Below are 26,789 nucleotides of genomic sequence, written 5' to 3' on the forward strand. Positions count from 1 at the left end.
CACAGGAGGGCTCTCTTCAAACATGGTCTCCACGTTGAGCTGACTCACTGGCTTCTCCTCCTACAGTGTCATAGTTACCTCTCTTCCAACTGCACTGCTGAGCAAGTGCAGAGATGGCTTGTTTGAAGGTAAATTGTCGAAAACTTCTTTCATTTCTCATTTTTATTTCTAGGCATGTCACTGACTTGCTGAGTCATATTTGGCAAGCTCAGGATCTCTTTTTTCCTTGTTTTTCCATCTGGATAGTATGATTTATAAAGAGCTCTAAGGCATTTTGGAAAAAGGCATAAACATATAGAAATAATAGTGTCATTTACCAAAAGGCTTTTATCCATACATAGCTCAATTAAAACATTATCTGGCCAGGAATGGTGGCGCACACCTATAATTCCAACACTGTGGGTGGCTGAGGCAGGAAGATCACTTGAGTCTAAGAGTTTGAGACCAGTGTTTGAGACCAGCCTGGGCAAAATGGCAAACCTCTGTCTCTACAAAAAAAAAAATTACAAAATTAGCTAGGCATAGTGATGCACAGCTATACTCTCAGCTACTGAGGAGGCTGAGGTGGGAGGATCACCTGAGCTGGGGAAGTCAAGGCTGTAGTGAGTGTGATTGCACCACTGCACTCCAGCCTGGGTGACAGAGCAAGACCCTGTCTCAAAAAAAAGAATTATCATAATAAAATATTTTTGTCTAATTTTTCTTCACTGAGTGTGAAAGCTTCTGGAGAACAGGTACAACTTGTTTTCATATTTCTATTCCCAACACTCGGCGTGGTATGGTATAACAAAGCTAGATATTCTCTAACCAGTCCTTGAACCCAAGTGGAAATGCATGCGTGTTGGCAAACAGCTTAGAAATGTCATGAGGTTTGTGGGTGCACCTTTTGAGTTTCAAGTCTATATCTCTCATCCGATTTCCCAAAAATGTGATCCGAGAAAATTGTTAAAAACCATAAAGGAGGTCCTTAGTACATAACTATCAATTCCTGGTCACTCCCTCAGAGGTACTGGCACTCTAGAGGCACCTAGACAATTTCACAGCATTTGTATTGTCCATGTAATACCAAATTCAAAGAGAAGAAATACAAAGAAAATGAAAATCTGAACACTGATCATCTTGCTGACACTGAAGTAGGAGAGAGGCAAGAGACAGGAAGATTATCACTTAATATTAACATTATGCCCTCAGCCAAATGGCAATATGCCTAGGTTATTTATCTTAATTTAATAACAATCAAGCTATTGTAAAACCCTCAATACAGTATCTTGCAAAGAGAAGATACTGAATAAAATTTGATGGTGATACGAAGGAAGCAAGATGAAATAAAAATAAGATACTGTAAAGATGTTATCATAAAGACTTTGCCAGAACTTTTTTCATAAATATTTTAAGACTATTTTATAAATATGACTTCTAAATTGATAATCATAAATTTTTAAAATTAAATATATTGAAAAGAGCAACAGAAAGTATATCAACTTTGCTAATTTTATGTAACTTTATTTGTAGTTTTTAAAATAATCCACTTCTTCCCAATAAACCAAAAGTGCCTTGAGATTGGATCCACGTTTTGTTTTGTTTTTTTCTTTCTAACTTTCAACATTTCATTTTGAGCACAGGACGTCATTTTCATTGGTGCTTCAGAAATATCACTTACTGGTAAAGATGAATGAGTATTCAGTTATGAATAAGTTGTCAGAGATGTCTCTCATGTGTGAGACTGTTCCATTTCCCAGGGATTTCTCTCATTTCTGTAGTAGGGTGTATGACAGCCCATATGGAGTCTACAGCTAGAATCCAGACTGTGTATGCGATACGGAGATAGATGTCCCACACCTACTTCCTGGCTTTGGAACATGAGAAAGTCACTCAATTGGACTGTAAAAATTTAAATCTGTTATTTATTTAATCTTGCAGAATGTTTATTTTTAACCTCATGATAAAAAAAAATAAAACAGATACAAGGCTGGACGTGGTGGCTCACACCTGTAATCCCGGCACTTTGGTAGGCCAAGGTGGGTGGATCACCTGAGGTTGGGAGTTTGAGACCAGCCTGACCAACATGGAAAAGCCCCATCTCTACTAAAAATGCAAAAATAGCTGGGCGTGGTGGTACATGCCTGTAATCCCAGCTACCAGGGAAGTTGAGGCAGGAGAATCACTTGAACCCAGGAGACAGCGGTTGTAGTGAGCCAAGATCATGCCATTGCACTCCAGCTTGGGGAACAAGAGCAAAACTCCATCTCAAAATAAATAAAATTAAAACAGATACAAAAGACACATGAAACAAATGTACAGCCTAATGAATTATTGTATGTCCAACTTTCTTATAACCAACACCAAAGTCAAAAAATAGAACTTGGACAGCTATCCCAGAAGCCCTCCACATATCCTGTCTCAATTACAGTCCCTTCCCTCCATTCTCACCCTCCTATCCCAAGAAATTGCTGTTCTGACTTTTATAGCCGTGGTTCTCAAAGTGTCTAGAATCTTGATAGAAAAGCAAATTATGGGGCCCCATAACACACTTACGAAATAAAAAACACTTGGGGTGGAGCCCAGCAATCCATGTTTTAAATTTGTTTCCAGGTGATTCTCATGAATACTTAAAAGTTTGAGAACCACTGTTTTATAGGAATCACTTCCTTCTGTTTCTTTGTCATTTTATCACTAACCTATGTATTCTTAAACACTAGTGTAATCCTGCCCATTTAAAAAATCTCGTTTCTTTTAAGTCTATTTCAATATAAAGTTTTTCCCTTCAGCCCCTTCTTTTCCTTACAATTTACCTGTTAAAGAATTCAGGCTGTTTGACCTGTATCGTTTTCCACAGTTTGGCCTTTGCTGATTGTATACTCATGGTGGAGTTCAACAGATGCTTCTGTCCTCTATGTCCTGCCAGTTGGCAGCTGGATCCAAAGGTTAATTGGACTTCAGTTTGATCTCACTGGCAAGACTACAGGTGGTGTTCTGTTCTTTCAATCAGGAGGCACATGATGTTTGTCTGCCTGTGATGTTAGAAGCTGTTGATAATGCCTAAATCCCTGAATTCAAAGGATTACAAAGTGGTGATGTTCTAATTCATTTCTTTTTCATTTGTTAGCTAAAATCCTTTTTTTTTTTTTTTCTTTTTTTTTTTTTTGAGACAGAGTCTCACTCTATTGCCCAGGCTGGAGTGCAGTAGCACAATCTCAGCTCACTTGTAACCTTTGCGTCCCGCGTTCAAGTGATTCTCCTGCCTCAGCCTCCCAAGTAGTTGGGATCATAGGTGCCTGCCACCATGCCCAGCTAATTTTTGTATTTTTAGTAGAGATGGGGTTTCACCATGTTGGCCAGGCTGGTCTCGAACTCCTGAGCTCAAGTGATCAACCCACCTCGGCCTCCCAAAGTGCTGGGATTACAGGTGTGAGCCACCACACCTGGCCTGAAATACTTTTATAAAGAGATGTTTCCTTCATTTACTAATCCAGTGGTACAATTTACATAGAAAATGCCAGCGAATGCTTGACTCCTATTTTTTTTAACCAGTTTTCAAGATAATCAATTATTTCCCCATCAACCTCCAAAGACGGCCAATTATTTTTAAGTAGCATTTTGGATTCATGGATTTAAACATATCTGATAGGATTTCAATCCACTGCAGTTATTGTCATTATTGAAGCTCAAATCCTGCCATCGTGGGCTAAAGATGCCACTTCAAGTTGGTTCCTGGGTCCTTTTGAGAGAACTATTTGGAGTAACAATATGTTCCAGGTTCATTTGGTACATTTCCTACCCTAAATCACTTCATTAAGAAGTCCTGGCTCCTTTCAGAGTGAATAGATATTTCAAGACCATAATCTAAGTTCTCATGGAGCCCATTTTGACTGGGTAGGACATTGTTTATAGGCCTTTTCAATTGACAAAGTTATAAGTGTGTATGTGTTAGTTATTTAGTGCTATGTAACAAATTACCGCAAAACATAGCTTCTTAAAACAACAATAAACATTTATTGCCTCAAACAGTTTCTGTGGGTCAGGAATCCAAGAGTAGCTTACATGGATGGTTCTAAAGTCATCTGAAGGTTTGGCTGGACTGGAAGATTCACTTCCAAGGTGGTACACGACAAACCTGGCGCGTTGGTGCTGGCTGTTGGCAGGGCCCTCAGTGGCTCACCACGTGGGCCTCTCCTCAGGGCCACTTGAATGCTCTAATGTTCCCAGAAGCAAGTAATCAAAAAGAACAATGCAGAAGCCACAATATCTTTTATGATCTAGTCTTGGAAGTCACACCCTGTCCATCTCATGATGCCCTATTGCTTACACAGGTCAGTGGGAAGGGAGGAAACTATGTAAGGACATGAACATGCAAAGGAGAGAAATACTGGGGACCATCCTCGAGGCTGGTTGATGTTTAAAGATAAAATATCAGCAGGGTGTCATGGCTCATGCCTGTAATCCCAACACTTTGGGAGGCCATGGCAGGAGGATCACTTGAGGCCAGGAGTTTGAGACCACCCTGGGCAACATATTATATTACAAAAAATAAAAAATAAAAATAGCTGGGTGTGGTGGTATGTGTGTAATCCCAGCTACCTGGGAGGCTGAAGGCAGGAGGATCACTTGAGCCCAGGAGGTCAAGGCTGCAGTGAGCCATGACCATGCTACTTCACTCCAGCCTGGGCAACAGAGTGAGACCCTGTCTCAAACAAACAAACAAAAAACCTCATGAATTCATGCTGATCCTTCCAAGTCACATTCAAGATTCAGGGTTTTTACTTAGTTTATTCCATATTATACGTATAACTCTTTTCATACTAAGAATCCTAGGAATTAGAACATCTCACAATTGCCCATCTATTTTTATGTTGCTTTGGGTATTTGAAGAGGCAAACACCAAGATGGGATTAAACATGCAAGAGCTTTTGGTAGGGAAACATTTGAGAAGGGCAAAGGGAAGGAAACAAGAATAGCAGGGATCCAGTTTTATGTCTAACACTGAGAAAGGGACCAAAGGAGGGAAGTAGATCTGTAGCAAGTGCCCTAGACTGCAGCTCAGTTCTAAGAAACCTTTGTCCAGGTGGAGGGGACAGTCACCTGCTGCAGAAGTCCTGCCTCCGATAGGAGTAGGTCTGCACTAATGTACTGCCCTGCTCATTCAATGGCTGGGAGCAGCCCTGGGGGAATGGTCCCACTGCCAACTCAGTAGATGAAGGGGGTGGGTCCAGAGCATGGAAGCTGGGGCCGTCACTCAACTATGCTTCCAAAGGCGGCAGAGCTGAGGGGTGTATTTCCCTGGGTGCTACTGCTTGATCTTATACTCAACAGACTCAGTGTGACAGTACCAATCCCACCACCACTGAGATGATCCCTGAAAAGAGTTAAGATGCTTTTGTACATGCTCTCTCCAAACCCCACTCCCCTGCCTTGTAAAAATATTTTCACATATTTAGGGTGGCAGAATTGGGCCATCACATACTGTATTCTCTCCCTTTTAACCCTCATTTCACGGCATCTGATTTTTTTTTTTTGAGACTGAGTCTCCCTCTGTCTCCCTGGCTGGAGTGCGGTGGCACAATTTCTGCTCACTGCAAACTCCACCTCCCAGGTTCAAGCAATTCTCCTGCCTGAGCCTCCAGAGTAGCTGGGATTACAGGTGCCTGTCACCAGGCCCAGCTGATTTTTGTATATTTAGTAGAGGTGGTGTTTCACCCTGTTGGCCAGGCTGGTCTGGAGGAACTCCTGACCTCAAATGACCCACCCACCTTGGCCTCCCCAAGTGCTGGGATGACAGGCATGAGCCACTACACCAGGCTTGACATCTGAATTTTTACAAATCCTTCTGTCAGGCTAAAGTTATACACATCCTTTCCCTCTACCCTTACCATAATCAGTAGAACTTACACTGATTTTACTGTATCTGTTCATATTTGAGAAAGGATCTGGCCTCACATGTGACCTCAAAAGCTAGAGTTAGATGATCCAGAGTTAATCTGACAGCTCAATAGGTGGAAGCATGACCTGTGCCCATCTTCCTGTGCTAGGGTAACTCACACTCCAAGGCCCAAAGCAGGGGTGCAAAATCTATGTGAATTTTTTAGCTAAAATAGAGGACTTGGAGGAGGATATGTCATGGATCTCCTTCCATGACCCACAGACATCAGGAGAGTGGGAGGGCCAGGGGCAGAGTGTGGTCCAATCCTTCTGCTGCATTAGAGGCACCTCAGTGGAAAAGTTTGAGAAGCGTTGATCTAAATACGACTCAGGTATTAGAGACAGTTTTTCAGGTTTTCAAACATAATTTCAATAACAATAAGTGAAGATTCATAAAGAAGCTGATGCTGCAGAGCAATTATTCCAGGAGCCCAGGCTTTAGTCTGGGATTGTCTTCCCACCCCTTCCCTATTCATGACCCCAGAGTTTTCACACACAAAACAGCTCTGTGAATCAGTTAGGTACACAGAGACAGTTTCAGGCAAACTCACACGCATGAGAAGAATCCCATTAAGATTCCTAAAGATGAGAACCCTCTGCAAGAAAGTGCCATTGAATTTTTTGATAATTCCCCCTTGGATGAATACATGGAAAAATTACGAAGGATTTATTTGGCTTCTGGTATGAGAACTTCTGATTACCCTTTTCTCTCATTTCCTTGATCTTTACCAAAAAATAAATGATGCTGGCCTTGCAGTTGCTGGTGACTTGGTTCAATGTGCCCACCAGACTGTGGTGGAGACCACTATGGGGAGTCTTGGTGGGCAAAGTGACACTCTCCTGGCATAGGAGTGACAACTACCTAGACAGAGAAATCCATGGTCAGAGTACTCATGTCCACTCCTGGCCTAAATCCCATCTTGCCCTTTAAAGAAGAAGAAGGAAAAGGATAAAATAGCAAATGGGCTTCTGGCTTTGGTTCTTGGTTTCTCCTCTGGGTGATACTCTTCCCACTCAAACCAGACACCTCCCACCTGCCAAGGAAAATCTGGTGCTAAAATATAATCAGACTTGTCAAAAACAGAACATGGGGTGATTATTTTAATTACAAAATTTTTTCATTTTCCAAGAAGAGCATTTGCCAGTAGATTCCTTTAAATAACCAAGTTCCTTGGCGTGTCTAGAAAGTGATATGATTGACAATGCATGACACGTGTAGAGCTTTTTTGGAAACAGATCCCATACAGGTCACTGGGGTGACCATGCCATGTAAGGACAACAGAGATCTAGGTGAACCAAAGTGGTATTAAAATAGCGTTTTTCAAATCAAAGTGGGGAGAAATCATCTTTGAACATCCAATATCTGATCCAAGTGTTATGAAAACAAGGCTCTGCTCTTTAACCAATGCTTTTTCAATTCAATTTGGCCTACAGTTGCAATCTTGTGCAGGGCCTAGGAGTTTAAGCCCTGGAGGTGGACTGCCTGGATTTAAGTCTTAGTTATGACACTTACCAATTCTATGACCTTGAGGAAGTTATTTAACCTCTTTGAGCCTCTGTTTTCTTATCTGGAGAATGAATTAATATGAGCATTAAATGTCGTGCTATAGTAAATGTGGTAACATATGTAAGACTCCATCTGCCTGTCATGCACTAAGTTATTAACTATGTTAATGCCTGTTAGATGAGCAGGATGCCATCCCGCAGGCCCAGCAAACAGGACGACAGCTGTCCTCTTGTATTCTGATTACAGGATCCATGCACCAGGGGAGGGCTTGCAATGCAGCTTTTCCTGGTATCTAATTGGCACTGATAGCGCTATTCTATATTAGTTAGACTAAATTCCAAATTGCTGTTTCTAGCTAACATCTCCTTAAACTTTAAATGATCAATATCAAACAACTCATCCAGAATGTCAATTTCTATAGGGCACTAGCTCTTCCAAGTGACTCCGTGGAGATGTTTGTTAATTAAAATCAGAAAATCTTCCTGTGATCTATCAAGGATTTTCTATGACTAGAGCAATTGGAAACAATTGTTTAAAATTGTTTTAAAAATGTCCTGGTTAAAAATGTTTTGTAACCTATAGCAGTGATTCTCAAAATGCGGTTTCTGGAGCAGACTCACCTGGGAACCAGTTAGAAATGCAAATTCTTAGGTCCCACCCCAGGCTTATTAAAACATGGCAATCTGTGGTTTCATAAGCTCTCAGGGATGACACTGATCCATAGCACTGATGGCATATGGATTCATGCTTCCCACTGCACACCCACTCCATTCCTGAGAGATCCCATTCATGAAGCAGAGCATTGCTTCCATTGGGTCTGGATGAAATCTCAGAACCCTTTACAACACAGTGCCGTAAGTCGCTACAAATCAATCTAAGTGTGCATGTCTGGTCAGGGTGTGGTGCTCTGAGGTCTCAATTAAGCATTCATTCAACTATCTGAATTTCTCCTGGAGGAAAATATCGCCCTACCTAAATAGGTTAGGAGACCCCCTTAAGACAGTAAGAAAGGAAGTTGGATTTCTGAACTTTTATAACCAAATAACATCTCTAACATATGCACACTCAGTCACTACAGCATATGAAAATTTCCTCAATTAGCAACATAGGCACAATGTCTGCCATGCAGGCTCTTGCCAGAGAGCCCAATCTCCATGTAATTGCCATTCAAACCCTGTCAAACCTTGTTAAACATCCAATTGAGGAGTATGAAAGGCACATGCTATCTACCTATTTATCTTCTTCTAGTTATTAGAATATGCTACCTTTTATAAAAAGCTAGATGACAAAAAATTGAACTTTGTCCGCCTTGGGCTATTCTTCTTTCCAAATAAAACCATCTTTTGAAAAAAAGACTTTGAGATGACTTTCAATAGTACATATATGCAATAAGTCAATTAAAGAAAAAAATAGAAAATCAAAAGTTGGCAGAATTACAGGAATTACCAGGACTCTCGGAGAATGTGGTTATTGTGGTTAAGCATTCTTCTTAGCTCTAAGCTATAGAGATATATGGTAGGTTAAATAAAATTATCTGGGTAATGAAATGTGTTTCCACTCTTCTGATGAGACTTTTTTTTTTCTGAATATAGATACCAAGAATCATACATGCTGTTACCATATTTGCTTTCCTGTTAGTCTATAAGCCTTATGAATTTCTCCTTTTACTTACTTTATCTGAAACCTCAGTCATCAATATTCAGTGTAAATTGGCAATAGAGCACAAGATCAATCCATATGTAGACCTGTCCTGGTTTATTGCTGTTTGTTTGTTGTGGTGGTTCATTATTCGATGCATGGAACTTTCAACGGTTTCTTTTTTAAAAATGAAACTTCATTTATCTTTTACCATATTGCCTAATACATTGGAATTAGCTTGCTACAAATCTTCATTGAATGAGGTTACTTTCTTAATAGCATTTCTAACAGATGGCCATTGCTGTTAATAACAGCAGTTGACATCCTGGGAATTTGAATATTCAAAGCAATTCAACAAGAATTTATTTAGTAATCTATTATGTGTCATAAATGGTGTGGCTTGAGCTTCAAGGCATGCTAGGAGGTCCCAGTTGCAAAGAGAACTTGAACGGAAACCAGCCAGGACAACAATCCCATCCGGGCCAAAGTCCAAAACCAAGAAGTCTGATCTGGTAGAGTGGGACATGAGGCAGGGCTTCTGAGAAACAAACAGCACTTGTTCTTAGAGGTCATGTCTGAGTCCAAGAACAGAGATAACTATTTGGATTGCTGGAAGTTATGATTGGCCTCATGACAGAGAAAGAGACTGGCAGAAGCTAGGTGAATTCATGGCTTCTATTCATGGCTGGACTTCAGTTCTATTGGGAATCTGGAATGAATAGCAGGTGGTTGAGGCTATGGAGGATGGATACAATGGGATGTATATGTTGCTGCCCAAAAACTAATTTCCTCCTTAAGTAAATTAGACATTGGGTATAGGGCTACAGATTACTTCCATGATCCACTGTGGCATACACCATTATCTACCCTCCAACATCCAGGACTTCTTCACTTTTCCCTGTTCTGGGCAGCAGTGTGTCCCGCCCTAGGCAATGGGTTATAAAAGGACTAAAGTACATGCAGGGCAGTCTTGTTCCCCGACTTCTTAGCCTCCCTTGCAGCAGCCAGTGCCACACGGCCCAGCTGTAACCAGGAAGACAGAGGGGAACTTGGTTGGAGATACTTTTGGGAAAGCTTTTGTTTTTCTGCTAAAAGAAACAGGATCGGCACAGTCCTTTGCCCTTTCTTTATAACTTTCCTGCAAACTTGTAACCAGCAAGAAAAGGCCAAGTAAATCATAGAGATGCCAACTCTGCCATCATTGAACTACAAAACTAATGTCAGCAGCCACATATGTCCTGACTGCTGCTATGTAAGAATTATAAGCCCATTTGTTTAAGCCATCAATAGATATTCTGTTATTCACAATGGAAAGCATTCCTAACACCTCCACTTCCTATGGAGATGGAAATCCTGACCTCCATTACCTTCAGAGACCATATGACAGAAGATGGGAATGGACATGACACTCTGTGCCATGGGCTGAAGTCATGGAAATGTGGGTGGTAGTGATTCTGGCCTAAGGATCTTGTAATTTCATTTGAGTGAGCAAACTTAGGATGGAGTCTGATCACATCCCACACGAGTTGTTTGCTCTAGCTCAGAAGACCATATTTTAAGATAAACATTATTTGAGATAAGCCTAGGACAGTTAAGATACTGGAAAACTGTCATGCAAGAAATGGTTGAAGTAATAGAATTCTAGCGATGGGAATGTGGTTTAGAGAAAGCATTCCTACATTAGGAATTCCTTCATTACATACTTTACCCTCACTATACTAAGTGGCAGTTTAGTGGGACAGAGTCATGGCTGGTCTTAATCTGTGTTCTAGCCCCTGCTAGCTATCTGATCTTGACAAAGACATTAAACCTCACTACCTCTCAATTTCTTCATTCCTTTTTTTTGAGATGGAGTTTCACTCTGACACCCAGGCTCGAGTGCAGTGGTGCAATATCGGGTCACTGTAACCTTTGCTTCTCAGGTTCAAGTGATTCTCCCACTTTGGCCTCCCAAGAAGCTGGGACTACAGGCGTGCACCACGACACCCAGCCAATTTTTGTATTTTTAGTAGAGATGTGGTTTCACTATGTTGGCCAGGCTGGTCTCGAACTCCTGACCTCAAGTGATCCTCCTGCCTCGGCTTCCCAAAGTGGGATTACAGGAGTGAGCCACCATGCTTGGCCAGTTGGTTTATTCTTAAAATGGGGACAATAATAGTACTTGCCATACGTATTTATATGCCATATGTACATATATATAATATATATATAATGAAATAATCCATGTAATGCATTTAACTCAATGCCTGGAGCACACTAAATCATCAGTAAATGCTGTTTATATTATTTCAAGAAGTAGCTAAGTACATGGACTCTGGAGTCTGAATACCTGGGTTTAAATCTTGCATTCACTACTTACTGCCTATATAATCTTGATGAGGTCTCACTTTTCTCATCTGTAAAGTGGGAGTAATGATAGCACTGAAAGGATAGTTGTGAAAATTAATTCAAATCGTGCATGTAAAGCACTTGGCATGGTTAAATACTCAGTAAATGTTGGCTATTATTAGCTACACTGTGAGCAATATAAAAGATGTATAGGACCTACTTCTTGTTTGCAAAGTGGTTATTATGTTAGTTTCTAAAAAGTAATGAGAGGCAGGATGCAGCGGCTCACACCTGTAATTCCAACACTTTGGGAGGCTGAGATGGGAGGATTGCTTGAGCCCAGGAGCTTGAGACCAGCGTGGGAAATATTGTGAGACCCCATAGCTATAAAAAAAAATCATGGTGGCACATGCCTATAGTCCCAGCTCCTCAGGAGGTTGAGGTGAGAAGATCACTTGAGCCCAGGAGGTAAAGGTTGCAGTGAGCTGTGATTATGCCACTGCACTCCAGCTTGAGTAACAAAGCAAGACCTTGTGGTCTCAAAAAGAGTAATGAGAATTAAATAATGATGTACAAGCATGAGGAAATGAGGGAGGGGAATAATCACTGAGGATGGAAGGGTCAGGGATAATACCATGGAGGAAGTTGGATTTAAGGTGGGCCCTATATGATAGGTAGAGTGGGGGGTACTCATTATATTTTTCTTCAGTTTTTAGGAGACTGCTTTACACATGTCATTTATTCTTCCTTCTTCTAGCCTCATCTTCCTGGATAAAGTGAGTATTTTAATAATGTGATTTAGGAAAACACAACATGTAAATGAGGGTAACCCTAATTTCATAATTGCTCATTCAAACAAATCTAATGATACTTTAAAGATCATTTGCGGGGTAGAGGTAAGACAAGGGGTTGTCTTGTGGGGTAAATGGCTCTGGCACCGAGTCTCTGGTTGCAGCAGAGTGCAAGGCGGATTCTGCTCTGGGTGCTGAAAATGCCCCCAGTGTTGTCTCTGGTCTCTAGGTTCTTCAAAGGCATTGATACATCATCAAAGGCATAGCCTTTTCAAGATGGTTTATCAGACATCACTTTGTCCTTGTTCTGTAAATGTTCAGGTGCCCAACAGACATTTTGCTGCTGCTACAAAGTCTGCAAAGAAAACAAAAAAAGGTGCTAAAGAAAAAACACCAGATGAGAAAAAAGCTGAAATAGAAAAAATAAAGGCATATCTCTATATGGAAGGTGAACCTGAGGATGATGTCTATTTAAAATGCTTATACTCAAGGCAGATATATGAGGTGGAGAAAGCTGTTCACTTACTTAAGAAATTTCAAGTTCTTGATTTTACTCATCCAAAGCAAAGTGTTTTTCTTGACTTGACACTGGATACGACACAGGGAAAGAAGAAAGACGTGGAGCCATTTACCAGTGTTGTTAGTTTGCCATACCCATTTGCTTCCGAAATCAAGAAAGTCGCTGTATTTACAGGGAATGCATCAGAGGTCGAAATAGCAGAAGAAAATGGAGCTGCATTTGCAGGAGGTACTAATCTGATACGGAAGATTTTGGATGATGAAATTGTCGTAGACTTTTATGTAACTGTTCCAGAAATAATGCCTGAACTTAGTCAATTGAGGAAGAAACTGAATAAAAGATTTCCAAAGGTTTCTCAAAATTCCATTGGCCGTGACATCCCCAAAATGCTAGAATTTTTAAAAAATGGACTTGAAATTAAGGTAGATGAAGAAAGAGAGAACTTTCTCCAGACCAGAATAGCAACATTGGATATGTCAAGTGACCAGATAGCTGCCAATCTGCAAGCAGTTATTAATGAAGTTTGTAGGCACAGACCGCTGAGTTTGGGTCCCTTTGTGATACGTGCTTTCCTTCGTAGTTCGACAAGTGAAGGTTTATTACTGAAGATTGATCCATTGTTGCCTAAAGAAGGAAAAAATGTAGAAAATGAAGAAGAAGATGCCTAAATGTGTTGAATTGTGAAATTATTTTCAGTGGTTTAAGAAGCAATGGAGAAAATTAGAAAACTGCATAATTTTTACATTTGGTATCTCATTATTTCTTGATCGTACTTGAAAGTGAACTTTAGCATTGAAAATTCTTACAACCATTTCAAGAATAAGAAAATAAAATTTTCTCTTTGCCTAAAAAAAAAAAAAAAGATCATTTGCACAATGTGCAGTTGAGACCATGTCTATAGCAAAAATATATAAATAAAAATGAAAAGTAAAAGAGTACAGGGACTGGTATCAAGAACTACTAGGCATATGATCCTTTATACAAATTGTGTTTAGCAGTGATGACAACAGAGATGTATGTAGTGTACAGGTACTGGGTTTTTTCTGTGAAATATGGATTATGCTTTTGGAAAGAAATCTATCCATAGTTCTCTGAAATAGGCCGGGCGTGGTGGCTTATGCCTGTAATCCCAGCACTTTGAGAGGCTGAGGCAGGCGGATCACCTGAGGTCAGGAGTTCAAGACCAGCCTGGCCAACATGGTGAAACTCCATCTCTACTAAAAATACAAGAATTAGCCAAGTGTCGTGGTGTGTGCCTGCAGTCCCAGCTACTCAGGAGGCTGAGATAGGAGAATTGCTTGAACCTAGGAGGTGGAGGTTGCAATGAGCTGAGATTGCACCATTGCACTCCAGCCTATGCAACAGAGCAAGACTCTGTCTTTAAAAAAAAAAAGTTCTCTGAAATAAACAAAGACATTTCTATTTCTAGAACAAGGAATACTGGCTTCAGAGACTTCAGTAGAGGACTCAAGACTTTTTCTAACTTGGCCATCCCTATGTTGCTAAGCTTATCTCCCAACATTCGTCAAATACTCACAGACTCTGGCACTGGGCCAGTCTCCTTGGGGTCTCCCAAATGCATCCTGCTCCCTTACTGGACTTGTTACCAGCCAGTGCCTGTCACAGAGTAGGTGCTCCAAAACCAATGGCCAGAACCACATCCATTTCTTATATGTGCTGTTTTGGCAGCCTGGAATCCTTTTCTTTGACATCTCTGTTTAGCTAAAGCTTGTGCATACTACATGAGGCCATTTCCTATCATGTGAGTCCTTAATTATCTTTCCCTTCTCTAAACCACAGCAGTTGTCATTTGCATCACTGATGGGAACAACTATGTGCCTTCCAAATACTGGGCTTCTGCAGCCATTTCTCTGGTCCCAACCACCTCTCAAGTTTTCCTTTCCCTTTTCCAGTATGAACTAGGTTTTCCAGGCAGAGAGAGCAACATGAGCAATGCCCTGAGACCCAAGAGAACATGATATTCAGGGAACAGTTTGTAGGTCAGTGATGTTGATGGCCAGACCCCTAAGAAAACATGCCTAGAAAGCAGAACCTAACCGGTTTCCCCATAGCCAAAATCTCTTTACGATATTTTTGCTTCAAGAACACAGTAGTCTATTACAGTGTGACCATATTCTCTGGAACACTTGCTGGAAATCTCAAATCTTAAACAATTGTGGCACATCAGTCTATTAAGCTCAGTGGCTTTCTACCTAACACCTCTACTTCAGGGCTGGCAACATCCTAACTAGAAGGCCGCTGAACTAGAGACATTAATTTTCCTTTCTCCCAAGAAGATGATATGTGAATGCTGTGCTCTTCCTTCATGATCCTAACATTCTGTTACAAGTGTGAGCTTTCTCTGATTTGTGATTGACAAGTTTGCCAGGGGTAATAACTGGCCTAATCATTTGCCTTACAGATGAGAACTGAAGCCATTTGAAATGTATCCCTCTATCACTAAGCTCTGACTACAGTTTCTTCTTAGGATGCACAAGAGTTATTCCTCAAAGATGTTATCTTTGCCATTTATTTTGCCCTCTAGCACTTCAGCCTTCAGCACCACATCACAATTTATTTGCATGCCAGGTGTTAGATAAACAGACATTTGAATTACGAGCAACTGGAGACTATTAGTGAATTTTCTCTCTTTTTTGTTTAAATTATCTCTTTCTAAAATGTATTCTAGGTTTTGCTGACATGTCGTTTTGGAGAATTATTGGAAGGTTCTGAATAGGAACTATACAACATACTCCATATAACCTCTAGGTTACAGGAATGTGATAACTTTCCTCTGTATTCCCAGAGTCTTACACTGAGCCTGGGCCTTACTACATTCTCTATAAATGTTTAGTGAATAAATTTTGTGATGGATTAAAGATGGCTACATATTCTTTACTACATAGGCACATAGGCAGGTGATATAATGGCTGGATCAACAGAATATGGCAGAAGTAATGTTATGTCAATTCCTGGGCCCTGGAAGCTCCTACTTTCTGTCCTTTAGAACACTTTCTCTGGAAGCCCTGACATGTAAGTCTGAATACCCTGAGACTGTTTTGCTGGAGAAGCCAGTTCACAGTCCCAGAAGAGTTCAGCCTTCCATACATCTGTCAAGGTGCAGAGGGGTGAGTGGAGCCTGCAGACTGTTAGCAGAACACCACTTGGAGCAGAAGAATTACTGGCGGGGCCCTGCCAGAATTCCCTGACCCGCAAAATCTGTGATATAATAAAATTATTACTTTTTTAGCCACTTAAGTTTTAGGTTACTTTGTTATATAACCATAAATAACCAGAACAAAATCCTGAGGGGCACGCCATGTATACTATTCAGCAGGCAGAGATCAACTCGTGTATTCATAGCTACTGTTCACCTGACCAGAGCAGGATGGTACACATGTGAGGACAGTTTAGCTGATTTACCACAAGTAGTGGTGGCCAGTAAGTGCTGTTTCTCATTTTGTGTGTTCTTGGGCAGCATAGACCAGAGAACCTGACCAACCTCAGTACACAGATTTCAAATAGGATTATATCTAGTACTTTAGACTCAAGAGGACTGAGCCCTCATAATTATTTCTTCTGATTATTGGAAGAGTTCATCACTCAATAGAACTAACATTTCTAATAGAATGGGATTAGATGGAAATTAGATATCAGACCAAAAGACTCTTCATGGTGATGACAGAGTGAGAACCACTAGATTAAAAAAACATAAAGACAGAGGGCAGATGCATTTCCTTTCTCACCCAAATGGTAGGTCCTGAGAAATATAGCTGCAAAAAAAAAAAAAAGTCAGAAATAAAGATGGGATGAAGAATAAGAGAAATCAGAGCACAGATGGGAGAGTCGATGAAAATTCCTTCACTCTGTGTGTACTTGAAATCTCTGATTCGGAGAAGATCCAAGATAGCCAAATAGGAACAGCTCTGGAGTGTAGTTCCTAGAGTGCAGAGGGTGAGTGATCACCGCATTTCCAAATGAGTTTTTACTGCCCACAGACCAGGAGATTTCCAGGCAGAAAAGCACCACAAGTCTCCAGCATGGCTGTTTCAGCTGGCGCAGCGGGTCTCTGCACAAAAACTCACACAAATCTGGGCAGCCATTTCAACTGGCACCCAGAATGCCTGGGAGACAGAGTCATCCATTCAACTGAAAAAAAGGGGGCTGAAACAGGGAGCCAGGTGATCTGGCTTGGTGGGTCCCACACCCACAAAGACCAGCAATCTGAAATGCTCTGGATTGAGAGTTTCACAGCAAGCACAGCTGGACCTGGGATAGTCCAGCTCTGTGAGGGGAAGGGCGTCCGTCATTACTGAGGCAGTCCATCACTACCAAGGCAGTCTGCCATTACTGAGGCAGTCCACCATTACCGAGGCAGTCTGCCATTACTGAGGCAGTCTGCCATTACCGAGGCAGTCTGCCATTACAGAGACAGTCTGCCATTACTGAGGCAGACCGCCATTACCAAGGCAGTTCTACCTATACCTCTATAAACAAAATCGCCAGGAAGTTCACACAGCAGCTGGGCAGAGCCCACAGCAGCTCAGCAACATCTCTGCTGGCAGACTGTGACTAGGCTACCTCCTAGCTGGGCAGGGCATCTCTGAAAAAGGCAGCAGCATGTCAGGAACTTATAAATAAAGCCCAACCTTCCCAGGACAGAGCACCTGGGGACAAAAAAGGCAGTTATGAGTTCTGCTGCAGCAGAATTAAACATACCTGCCCAGTAGCTCTGAACAGAACAATGGAGCTCACAGCTCAGCACTTGAGCTCCTATAAGGAAAAGACCGTCTCCTCAAGCAGCTCCCTGACCCCTGTATATCCAAAGAGACACCTGACAAAGGAGAGCTCTGGCTGACATCTGGCGGGTATCCTTCTAGGACAAAAATAACAGAAGAATAAACTGGCAGCAACCCTTACTGTTCTGCAGCTGCCGCAGGTGATCTCCAGGCAAGCAGAGTCTGGAGTGGACCTCTGCAGTTCTATAGCAGAGGGGCCTGACTGTTAGAAGGAAAACTAAAAAACAGAAATAAATAACTTCATCATCAGCAAACAGGACGTCCACTCAGAGATCCCATCCAAAAGTCACCAACTACAAAGACCACAGGTAGGTAAATCCATAAAGATGGGAAGAAACCAGTGCAAAAATGATGAAAACACCCAAAACCAGAATGTTTCTCCTCCTCCAAGGGATCACAACTCCTCACCAGCAAGGGAAATAGGCTGGATGGAGAATGAGTCAGATGAATTGACAGAAACAGGCTTCAGAAAGTAGGTAGTAACAAACTTCTCTGAGCTAAAAGACCATGTTCTAACACAATGCAGAGAAACTAAGAACCTTCGAGAAATGTTTGATGAAATTCTAATGAGAATAAACAGCTTAGAGAATAATATAAATCAATTGATGGAGTTGAAAAACACAAGACAAGAACTTCGCAAAGCATACACAAGTTTCAGTAGCCGAATTGATCAAGCAGAAGAAAGGATATCAGAGATTGAAGATCAACTCAATGAAATAAAACAAGAAGGCAAGATTAGAGAAAAAAGAGTAAAAAGAAATGAACAAAGCCTCCAAGAAATATGGGATTATGTGAAAAGACCTAATCTGCATTTGATAGGTGTACCTGAATGTGATGGAGAGAAGCTGGAAAACACTCTTTAGGATATTATCCAGGAGAACTTCCCCAACCTAGCAAGATAGGCCAATATTCAAGCCCAGGAAATACAAAGAACACCACAAAGATACTCCTCAAGAAGAACATCCCCAAGGCACATAATTGTCAGATTCACCAGGGTTGAAATGAAGGAAAAAATGCTAAGGGCAGCCAGAGGGAAAGGTCAGGTTACCCACAAAGGGAAGCACATCAGACTCACAGTGGAACTCTCGGCAGAAACCCTACAAGCCAGAAGAGAGTGGGGGCCAATATTCAACATCCTTAAAGAAAAGAACTTTCAACCTAGAACTTCATATCCAGCCAAACTAAGCTTCATAAGCGAAGGAGAAATAAAATTCTTTGCAAACAAGCAATTGCTCAGAGATTTCATCACCATGAGGCCTACTTTACAAGAGCTCCTGAAAGAAGCACTAAACACAGAAAGGAACAACCAGTACCAGCCACTCCAAAAACATACCAAATTGTAAAGAGCATCAACACAACTAAGAAACTGCATCAACTAATGGGCAAAACAGCCAGCTAGCATCAAAATGGCAGGATCAAATTCACACATAACAATATTAGCCTTAAATGTAAATGGGCTCAATGCCCCAATCAAAAGACACAGACTGGCAAATTGGATAAAAAGTTAAAACCTATCAGTGTGCTGTATCCAGGAAACCCATCTCACATGCAAGGATACATATAGGCTCAAAATAAAGCAATGGAGGAAGATCTACCAAGCAAAAAGGCAGAAGTTGCAATCCTAGACTCTGATAAAATAGACTTTAACCCAACAAAGATCAAAAGAGACAAAGAAGGGCATTATGGTAAAAGGATCAATGCAACAAGAAGAGCTAACGATCCTAAATATATAGGCACCCAATACAGGAGCACCCAGATACATAATGCAAGTTCTTAATGACCTACAAAGAGACTTAGACTCCCACACAATAATAGTGGGAGACTTTAACACTCCACTGTCAATATTAGACAGATCAACGAGACAGAAAATTAACAAGGATATCCAGAACTTGAACTCAGAACTGGACCAAGCAAACCTAATAGACATTTACAGAAGTCACCACCCCAAATTCACAGCATATACATTCTTCTCAACACCACATCACATCTACTGTAAAATTGACAACATAATTGGAAGTAAATCACTCCTCAGCAAATGCAAAAGAATGGAAATCATAACAATCAGTCTCTCAGATCACAGTGCAATCAAATGGGAACTCAGGATTAAGACACTAACTCAGAACTGCACAACTTCATGGAAACTGAACAACTGGCTCTTGAATGTTGACTGGATAAACAATAAAATGAGGGCAGAAATAAAGATGTTCTTTGAAACCAACGAGAACGAAGGCACAATGTACCAGAATCTCTGGGACACATTTAAAGCAGTGTCTAGAGGAAAATTTATAGCAATAAATGCCCACATGAGAATCAAGGAAAGATCTAAAATCGACACCTTATTATCAAAATTGAAAGAGCTAGGGGAGCAAGACCAAAAAACTCAAAAGCTAGCAGAAGACAAGAAATAACTATGATCAGAGCAGAACTAAAGGAGGTAGAGACACAAAAAACCCTTCAAAAAAATAATAAATCCAGGAGCTGGTTTTTTGAAAAGATAGACCACTAGCCAGATTAATAAAAAAGAAAAGAGAGAAGAATCAAATAGATGCAATAAAAAAAGATAAAGGGGGTATCACCACAGATCCCACAGAAATACAAACCACCATCAGAGATTACTACTAACAGCTCTATGCACATAAACCAGTAAACCTGGAAGAAATGGATAAATTCTTGGACACTTGCACACTCCCAAGCTTAAACCAGGAAGAAGTCAAAACCTTGAATAGACCAATAATAAGGGCTAAGGTTGAGGCAACAATTAATAGCCTACCAACCAAAAAACACCCAGGTCCAGACGAGTTCACAGCTGAATTCTACCAGACATAAAACAGGAGCTGGTACCACTCCTTCTGAAACTATTCCAAACAATCCAAAAAGAGGGAATCCTTCCCAAATCATTTTATGAGACCAACATCATCCTGATACCAAAACCCAGCAGAGACTCAATAAGAAAAGAAAACTTCAGGTCAATATCCATGATGAACATAGATGCAAAAATCTTCAATAAAATACTGGCAAACCAATTGCAACAGCACACCAAAAAGCTTACCCATCACGATGAAGTAGGCTTCATCCCGGGAATGCAAGGCTGGTTCAGCATATGCAAGTCTATAAACGTAATTCACCACATAAACAGAACCAAAGTCAAAAACCACATGATTATCTCAACAGATGCAGAGAAGGCCTTCGACAAAATTCAACAGCCCTTCATGCTAAAAACTGTCAATAAACTATATATATACAGAATGTATCTCAAAATAATAAAAGCTATTTACAACAAACCCACAGCCAATATCATATTAAATGGGCAAAAACTGGATGCATTCCCTTTGAAATCTGGCACTAGACAAGGATGCCCTCTCTCACCACTCCTATTCAATGTAGTATTGCAAGTTCTAGCCAGAGCAATCAGGCAAGAAAAAGAAATAAAGGGTATTCAGTTAGGAAAGGAGGAAGTCAAATTGTCTCTATTTGCAGATGACATGATTGTATATTCAGAAGACCTCATCGACTCAGACCAAAATCTCCTGAAACTGATAAGTAACTTCAGCAAAGTTTCAAGATACAAAATCAACATGCAGAAATCACAAGCATTCCTATACACCAATAACAGACTTAAAGAGAGCCAAATCAAGAATGAACTGCCATTCACAATTGCTACAAAGAGAATAAAATACCTAGGAATACAACTAACAAAGGATGTAAAGGACCTCTTCAAGGAGAACTACAAATCACTGCTGAAGGAAATAAGAGAGGACACAAACAGATGGAAAAACATTCCATGCTCATGGTTAGGAAGAATCAATATTGTGAAAATGGTCATACTTCCGAAAACAATTTAGAGATTCAGTGCTATCCCCATCAAGCTACCTTTGACATTCTTCATAGAACTGGAAAAACCACCTTAAACTTCATATGGAACCAAAAGAGAGCCTGCATAGCCAAGTCAATTCTAAGCAAAAAGAACAAATCTGGAGGCATCATGCTACCTGACTTCAAACTATACTACAAGGCTACAGCAATCAAAACAGCATGGTACTGGTACCAAAGCAAAGATATAGACCAATGGAACAGAACAGAGGCCTTGGAGGCAATGCCACACATCTACAACCATCTGATCTTTGACAAACCTGACAAAAACAAGCAATGGGGAAAGCATTCCCTGTTTAATAAATGGTGTTGGAAAAACTGGCTAGCCATGTGCGGAAAGCAGAAACTGAACCCCTTCCTGACACCTTACACTAAAATTAACTCGAGATTGATTAATGACTTAAACATAAGACCTAAAACCATGAAAACCCTAGAAGAAAACCTAGGCAAAACCATTCAGGACATAGGCATAGGCAAGGACTTCATGACTAAAACACCAAAAGCATTGGCAACAAAAGCCAAAATAGGCAAATGGGGTCTAATTAAACTTCAGAGCTCCTACATAGCAAAAGAAACAATCATTAGAGTGAACCGGCAACCAACAGAATGGGAAAAAATTTTTGCAATCTACCCATCCGACAAAGGGCTAATATCCAGAATCTACAAAAAACTAAAACAGATTTACAAGAAAACAAACAAACCAACCCATTCAAAAGTGGGTGAAGGATATGAACAGACACTTTTTGAAAGAAAACTTATATGAGGGCAACAAACATATGAAAAAATGCTCATCATCACTGGTCATTAGAGAAATACAAATCAAAACCACATTGAGATACCATCTCACACCAGTTGGAATGGCAATCATTAAAAAATCTGCAGACAACAGATGCTGGAGAGGATGTGGAGAAATAGGAACACTTTTACACTGTTGGTAGGAGTGTAATTAGTTCAACCATTGTGGAAGACAGTGTGGTGATTCCTCAAGGACCTAGAAATAGAAATTCCATTTGACCCAGGAATCCCATTATTGGGTATATATCCAAAGGATTATAAATCGTTCTATTATAAGGGCACATGCACACGAATGTTCACTGCAGCACTGTTTACAATAGCAAAGACCTGGAACCAACCCAAATGCCCATCGATGATAGACTGGACAAGGAAAATGTGGCACATACACACCATGGAATTCTATGCATCCATAAAAAACGATGAGTTCATGTCTTTTGTAGGGACATGGATCAACCTGGAAACCATCATTCTCAGCAAACTGACACAAGAACAGAAAATCAAACACCACATGTTCTCACTCATAGGTGGGTGTTGAACAATGAGAACACATGGACACAGGGAGGGGAGCATCACACACTGAGGTCTGTGGGGTGGGGGGACTAGGGGAGGGATAACATAGGGAGAAATGCCAGATATAGGTGATGGGGATGGAGGCAGCAAACCACATTGCCATGTATTTACCTATGCAACAATCCTGCATGTTCTGCACATGTACCCCAGAGCCTAAAGTGCAATAAAAAATATATATTAATTTAAAAAAAAGAAATCTCTGATTCAAGGGACCAGAACATGTTATTAGCATTTTCAATTTTTTGGATATTGAAGACAACAAAAACTGAAGAGAATAACTCAGAAATCAAATGATGACAAGATAATTATTTAATATGAAAATACTTGGGTGGAGTACTAAGAAATTTCCATTTCAGTCCCAACACCTGGCAATTGATTGGACTTATTCTTAACTGAGTTTTCTTGTAAAATGACACCACTCCACTTTTTCTTCACAGAAATTATGTGGGTTGGATTGCAGGAGAGGAAATAAAAAGTGGCTTAGAAAGAAAAAGAAAAGAATATGCAATTAGTAAATAGTACCAGTTCTTCAGAAGTTTGGAATAGAAGCATTTTTCTCTTCAAACATGTAACCTCTTTTTCAGATTAAAGTAAACAAATCACTCTTTTACACAAATGCTGATTATTAAGTTTATATAAAAATTAACTATAATCAGGTAGTGAAAGACAAGTAACTGAATCAGCAAGACATATAAACAGCAACATTGTCTAAGAAGAATTCAACATCTAGACTGATTCTGTTGCATCTTGGGCTGGGTGTAATCCTGTAAAAGCACACAAGATGTGAGATGAAGGCCAAACCAGCTGATAATCAAGTGGCACCTCTGGGGGCTGAGAGTACAAAGGAGTCCCCAGAACTGTCACTGGCAAATTGGTGGCCTTGGTGGCAATGGCTGACAGCAGCTCTCTTGGGCCATCAGGAGGGACTTCACAGTCTGGTAGTCGGTTGTTGTCACCCAGCAAACACATACCCCAAAAGAGAAGCCATTTCTTTTGTCTAATTAATAGGCAGTGCCAGTGGAGATACCAGTGTTTCTCAAGCAGTCCTCTGTAGATTCCCTGAGCACAGCTCCTAGAGGGCTTATTAAGGTTCAATCCTGGGACCTATCCCAGACCAACTAAATCAGAACCTCTGCACCAGCAGTGAGGAATCTATGTTTCAATAGGTACCCTGGGTGCTTTCACTGCAAATCTCATAGTTTAATGATTGCTGCACTCTCTTGCACAATGTGACTGTCCACGAATATGCCACATTCACCCCATCCTCAGTTCCTTTGCTTTTTCTCCCTCTGGGAACACTCCTCCCTTCTCTACTTTCTTCACCCACTGGCTTCCTGGGGTGGTCCCCAACTTCTTGATCTCTTTTTTCATGAACTCTAGTTATGCTCCTTAATCCTGTCTTATCCTACTTTGTAACCTCTTTCATGGGTATAGTAAATCCCCCTTCATGGCTTAATTCTATTAATTCCTGCCCAGAGCAGAAAGATTCCGCTTTAAATGGTTTATTCCTCTGACAAGACCTGCCTCCTAGCCATCTTTTATTTTTAATAAAAGTGCTTTTGGAGCTCCATAAGGGCAGAAAGTCCTGAGGAGCCAATGTCTTCCAGAGAAAACGTGAAACGTTCTCACTCCACCTACCCCCACCACTGCACTGTTGAGCTTCACTGACTGGACTTCAAGAGGCAGAAGATTTTTTTCCATCACTATTGATTGTTTTGGTTTTTCCCTACATTAACCCCCTCAGCATCAAAATAAATTTAAACTGAAAACAATGTTAGTGTCTTTTCCCCAACTATATCATAATCTTAACAGCTGAAACCTAGTCTTAATGCTTTTTATATAATTCCTCCACCCTAGACATTTATTACTGTCTGCCCTCCCTCTTCCCTGGGAACTGCCACCCCCACAGTCATGTGATGATTCCTCCATGACGTTTTATGCAACATGCCTCCAGGATCCTGGTTGCAGCTGATTGATCTAGAGGTGGGTACCTGATTTAAAGCTATGTCAGTCAGTTACTTTTCTCCCCAGGTAGTTTGAAAACTGGGGAGATGTTTGAATTCAGATTGAGCCCAGGAGATATTTTCCCCATGTGGACCAGAAAAATGGAGGAAACTAGTCTTTAGAAAGAGAGAAGAATGCTGTAGATAGAGGCAGATGCAGAAAGAGGAGCACATGAGTGATGGAAGGAGTTTAGATGGGACTGTATTTCTACCACTAGGTATCTTTTGGAACTCACAGTTTTCAAAATAAAGCCCTCAGTTTATGTTTAGCTAGTTCTAGAGACTTCAGGGAAGTCTCAGAGGGCAAGAGAAAAGGGAGTTGTGATGGCCCCTAGATAGCCAGTCCACAGAGTCTAACAAAACGTGTATGATCTCGTGTAATCCTCAAATAATCATGTGTTTTTAAGAAGCAATCATTATTATTCCCACTTGAAAAATAAGAAACCAAGGCTTAGAGGAGTTAACTTTTTCTAAAACCACTCTGTTAATCAGGCTGGAAGTGGGTGTGGGACTTCAAGTCAGCTCCATCTGACTCTACCATGCTGAACTCTTCAAGTGAAGGCCAATGGATGTGATTAATTAATTAATTATTATTATTAATAAATAAACCTATGTATTAATAATAATAAATCTATTCATTATGATTTAATTATTTATTATTATTTTTGAGACAGTCTCACTCTGTCGCCCAGGCTGGAGTGCAGTAGCACAATCTTGGTGATTGTAACCTCCATTCCCTGTGTTCAAGCAGTTCTCTTGCCTCAGCCTCCTGAGTAGCTGGGATTACAGGTGTGTGCCATCACCCTTGGCTAATTTTTGTATTTTTAGTAGAAATGGGGTTTTGCCATGTTGCACAGGCTGGTCTCGAACTCCTGGCATCTAAGTGACCCGCCCACCTCAGCCTCCCAAAGTGCTGGGATTACAGGTGTGAGCCACCGTGCCTGACCTATTCATTCTTGCTCCCATACTCTCATGCCAGGCTAGGGGAATTTGAAAGAATTCTACAAGCTAGTCCTGAGTCATGGTGTTGATCCCAACTCCATATGCTTGGCAGAGACTGTGATTTGTGCTGCCCTCTAGAGGAAGTATGGAATGAGTAAAGGAACTGCCCAGAAGCTCCGGGACATAGAAGCTGGCTGTTCTAAGGTTCTAAGAGAAAGCAGCTGGGAGTAGCAGTCCTGAAAATTCCACTGCCAATAAGAACAGATGGTATGGGCGGGCCATGCCAGAAGCAATGATCAAGATCTACTCTAGCAGTGCCAGTCACAGCCAGCACCAGAGAACAGGAGGTGTCTATGAGAATTGCTCAGAAGTCTTTATCCCTCTCCAACCTACCAGTGAGTTATCGTCACCCTTGATATTTCAGATGGGGTTGTAGAATGGGGTGTGGTAGGGACAGGAGAGGGGAGGGGAAGGTAGAGACCATCCTAAGAAGAGTAAAATAAACGGGAAGGGAGAGAGGTTCAGCAACTCTGAGCAAAAGTCTAGACCTCAGATTCTTGACCAGGAGCAAACAGACCCCTGAAAGATTCTTGACCAGGAGCAAACAGACCCCTGAAAGATTCTTGACCAGGAGCAAACTGACTCTTGAAAGATGGTAACACATAAACATACAAACTTTTAGTCTGGAAGGATGGCCTCTTAGCCCTCTCCTTTTGTATTTAAAGAAAGAGAAGTCCAATTAGCCTGGTGGGTGGTGCATACCTGTAATCCCAGCTACTTGTGAGGTTGAGGCTGGAGAATCACTTGAAACCGGGAGGTGGAGGTTTCAGTAAGCCAAGATCGCGCCACTACACTTCAACCTGGGCAACAGAGTGAGACCCAGTCTAAAAAAAAAAAAAAAGAAAAGAAAAGAAAGAGAAGTCCAGAAAAATTAAATAATTTATCTGACTCAGCTAGGTAAAGATAAAGTCTGAATTAGAGTACAGAATTGAATTCAAGCCAGGCTTGAGGTCTAGTAGATTTTCCTCCACTACACTCGGTGCTATTTTCTTTGTGTAGCTAGAGGATAAGTAAAAAATTACACCGAGTGGCCATGGCCATTTCTCATAC

The 26,789-nt window shown here is 40.9% G+C and overlaps 1 protein-coding gene and 1 long non-coding RNA gene across 3 annotated transcripts in view; one reads left to right on the plus strand and one right to left on the minus strand.

Moving 5' to 3' along the window:
- Window positions 1–1,482: 1,482 nt before the first annotated feature.
- The window catches only part of LOC135274253 (uncharacterized), a 35,476-nt gene continuing 10,169 nt past the window's right edge, over window positions 1,483–26,789 (minus strand). Inside the window, exons 2-5 of one of the 2 annotated variants that reach the window (XR_010342075.1) lie at window positions 26,442–26,563; window positions 4,000–4,193; window positions 2,793–2,912; window positions 1,483–2,246 (exon numbers count right to left, since the gene is read on the minus strand). This is a non-coding gene — a long non-coding RNA (uncharacterized LOC135274253). Of the gene's footprint in view, window positions 2,247–2,792; window positions 3,040–3,999; window positions 4,194–26,441; window positions 26,564–26,789 lie in introns of both variants that reach the window. The other variant, XR_010342073.1, reaches the window with a different exon arrangement.
- LOC105707242 (large ribosomal subunit protein uL1m-like) lies at window positions 12,424–13,550 on the plus strand. The gene has a single exon (XM_064374489.1). It carries the CDS (start codon window positions 12,457–12,459, stop codon window positions 13,366–13,368), a length of 912 nt encoding a protein of 303 aa, XP_064230559.1. The 5' UTR covers window positions 12,424–12,456; the 3' UTR covers window positions 13,369–13,550.

Source organism: Aotus nancymaae, unplaced genomic scaffold (genome assembly GCF_030222135.1).
Source record: "Aotus nancymaae isolate 86718 unplaced genomic scaffold, 86718_ANA_hifiasm-v0.15.2.pri h1tg000011l, whole genome shotgun sequence".
In the NCBI taxonomy this organism is placed as follows: domain Eukaryota; kingdom Metazoa; phylum Chordata; class Mammalia; order Primates; family Aotidae; genus Aotus; species Aotus nancymaae.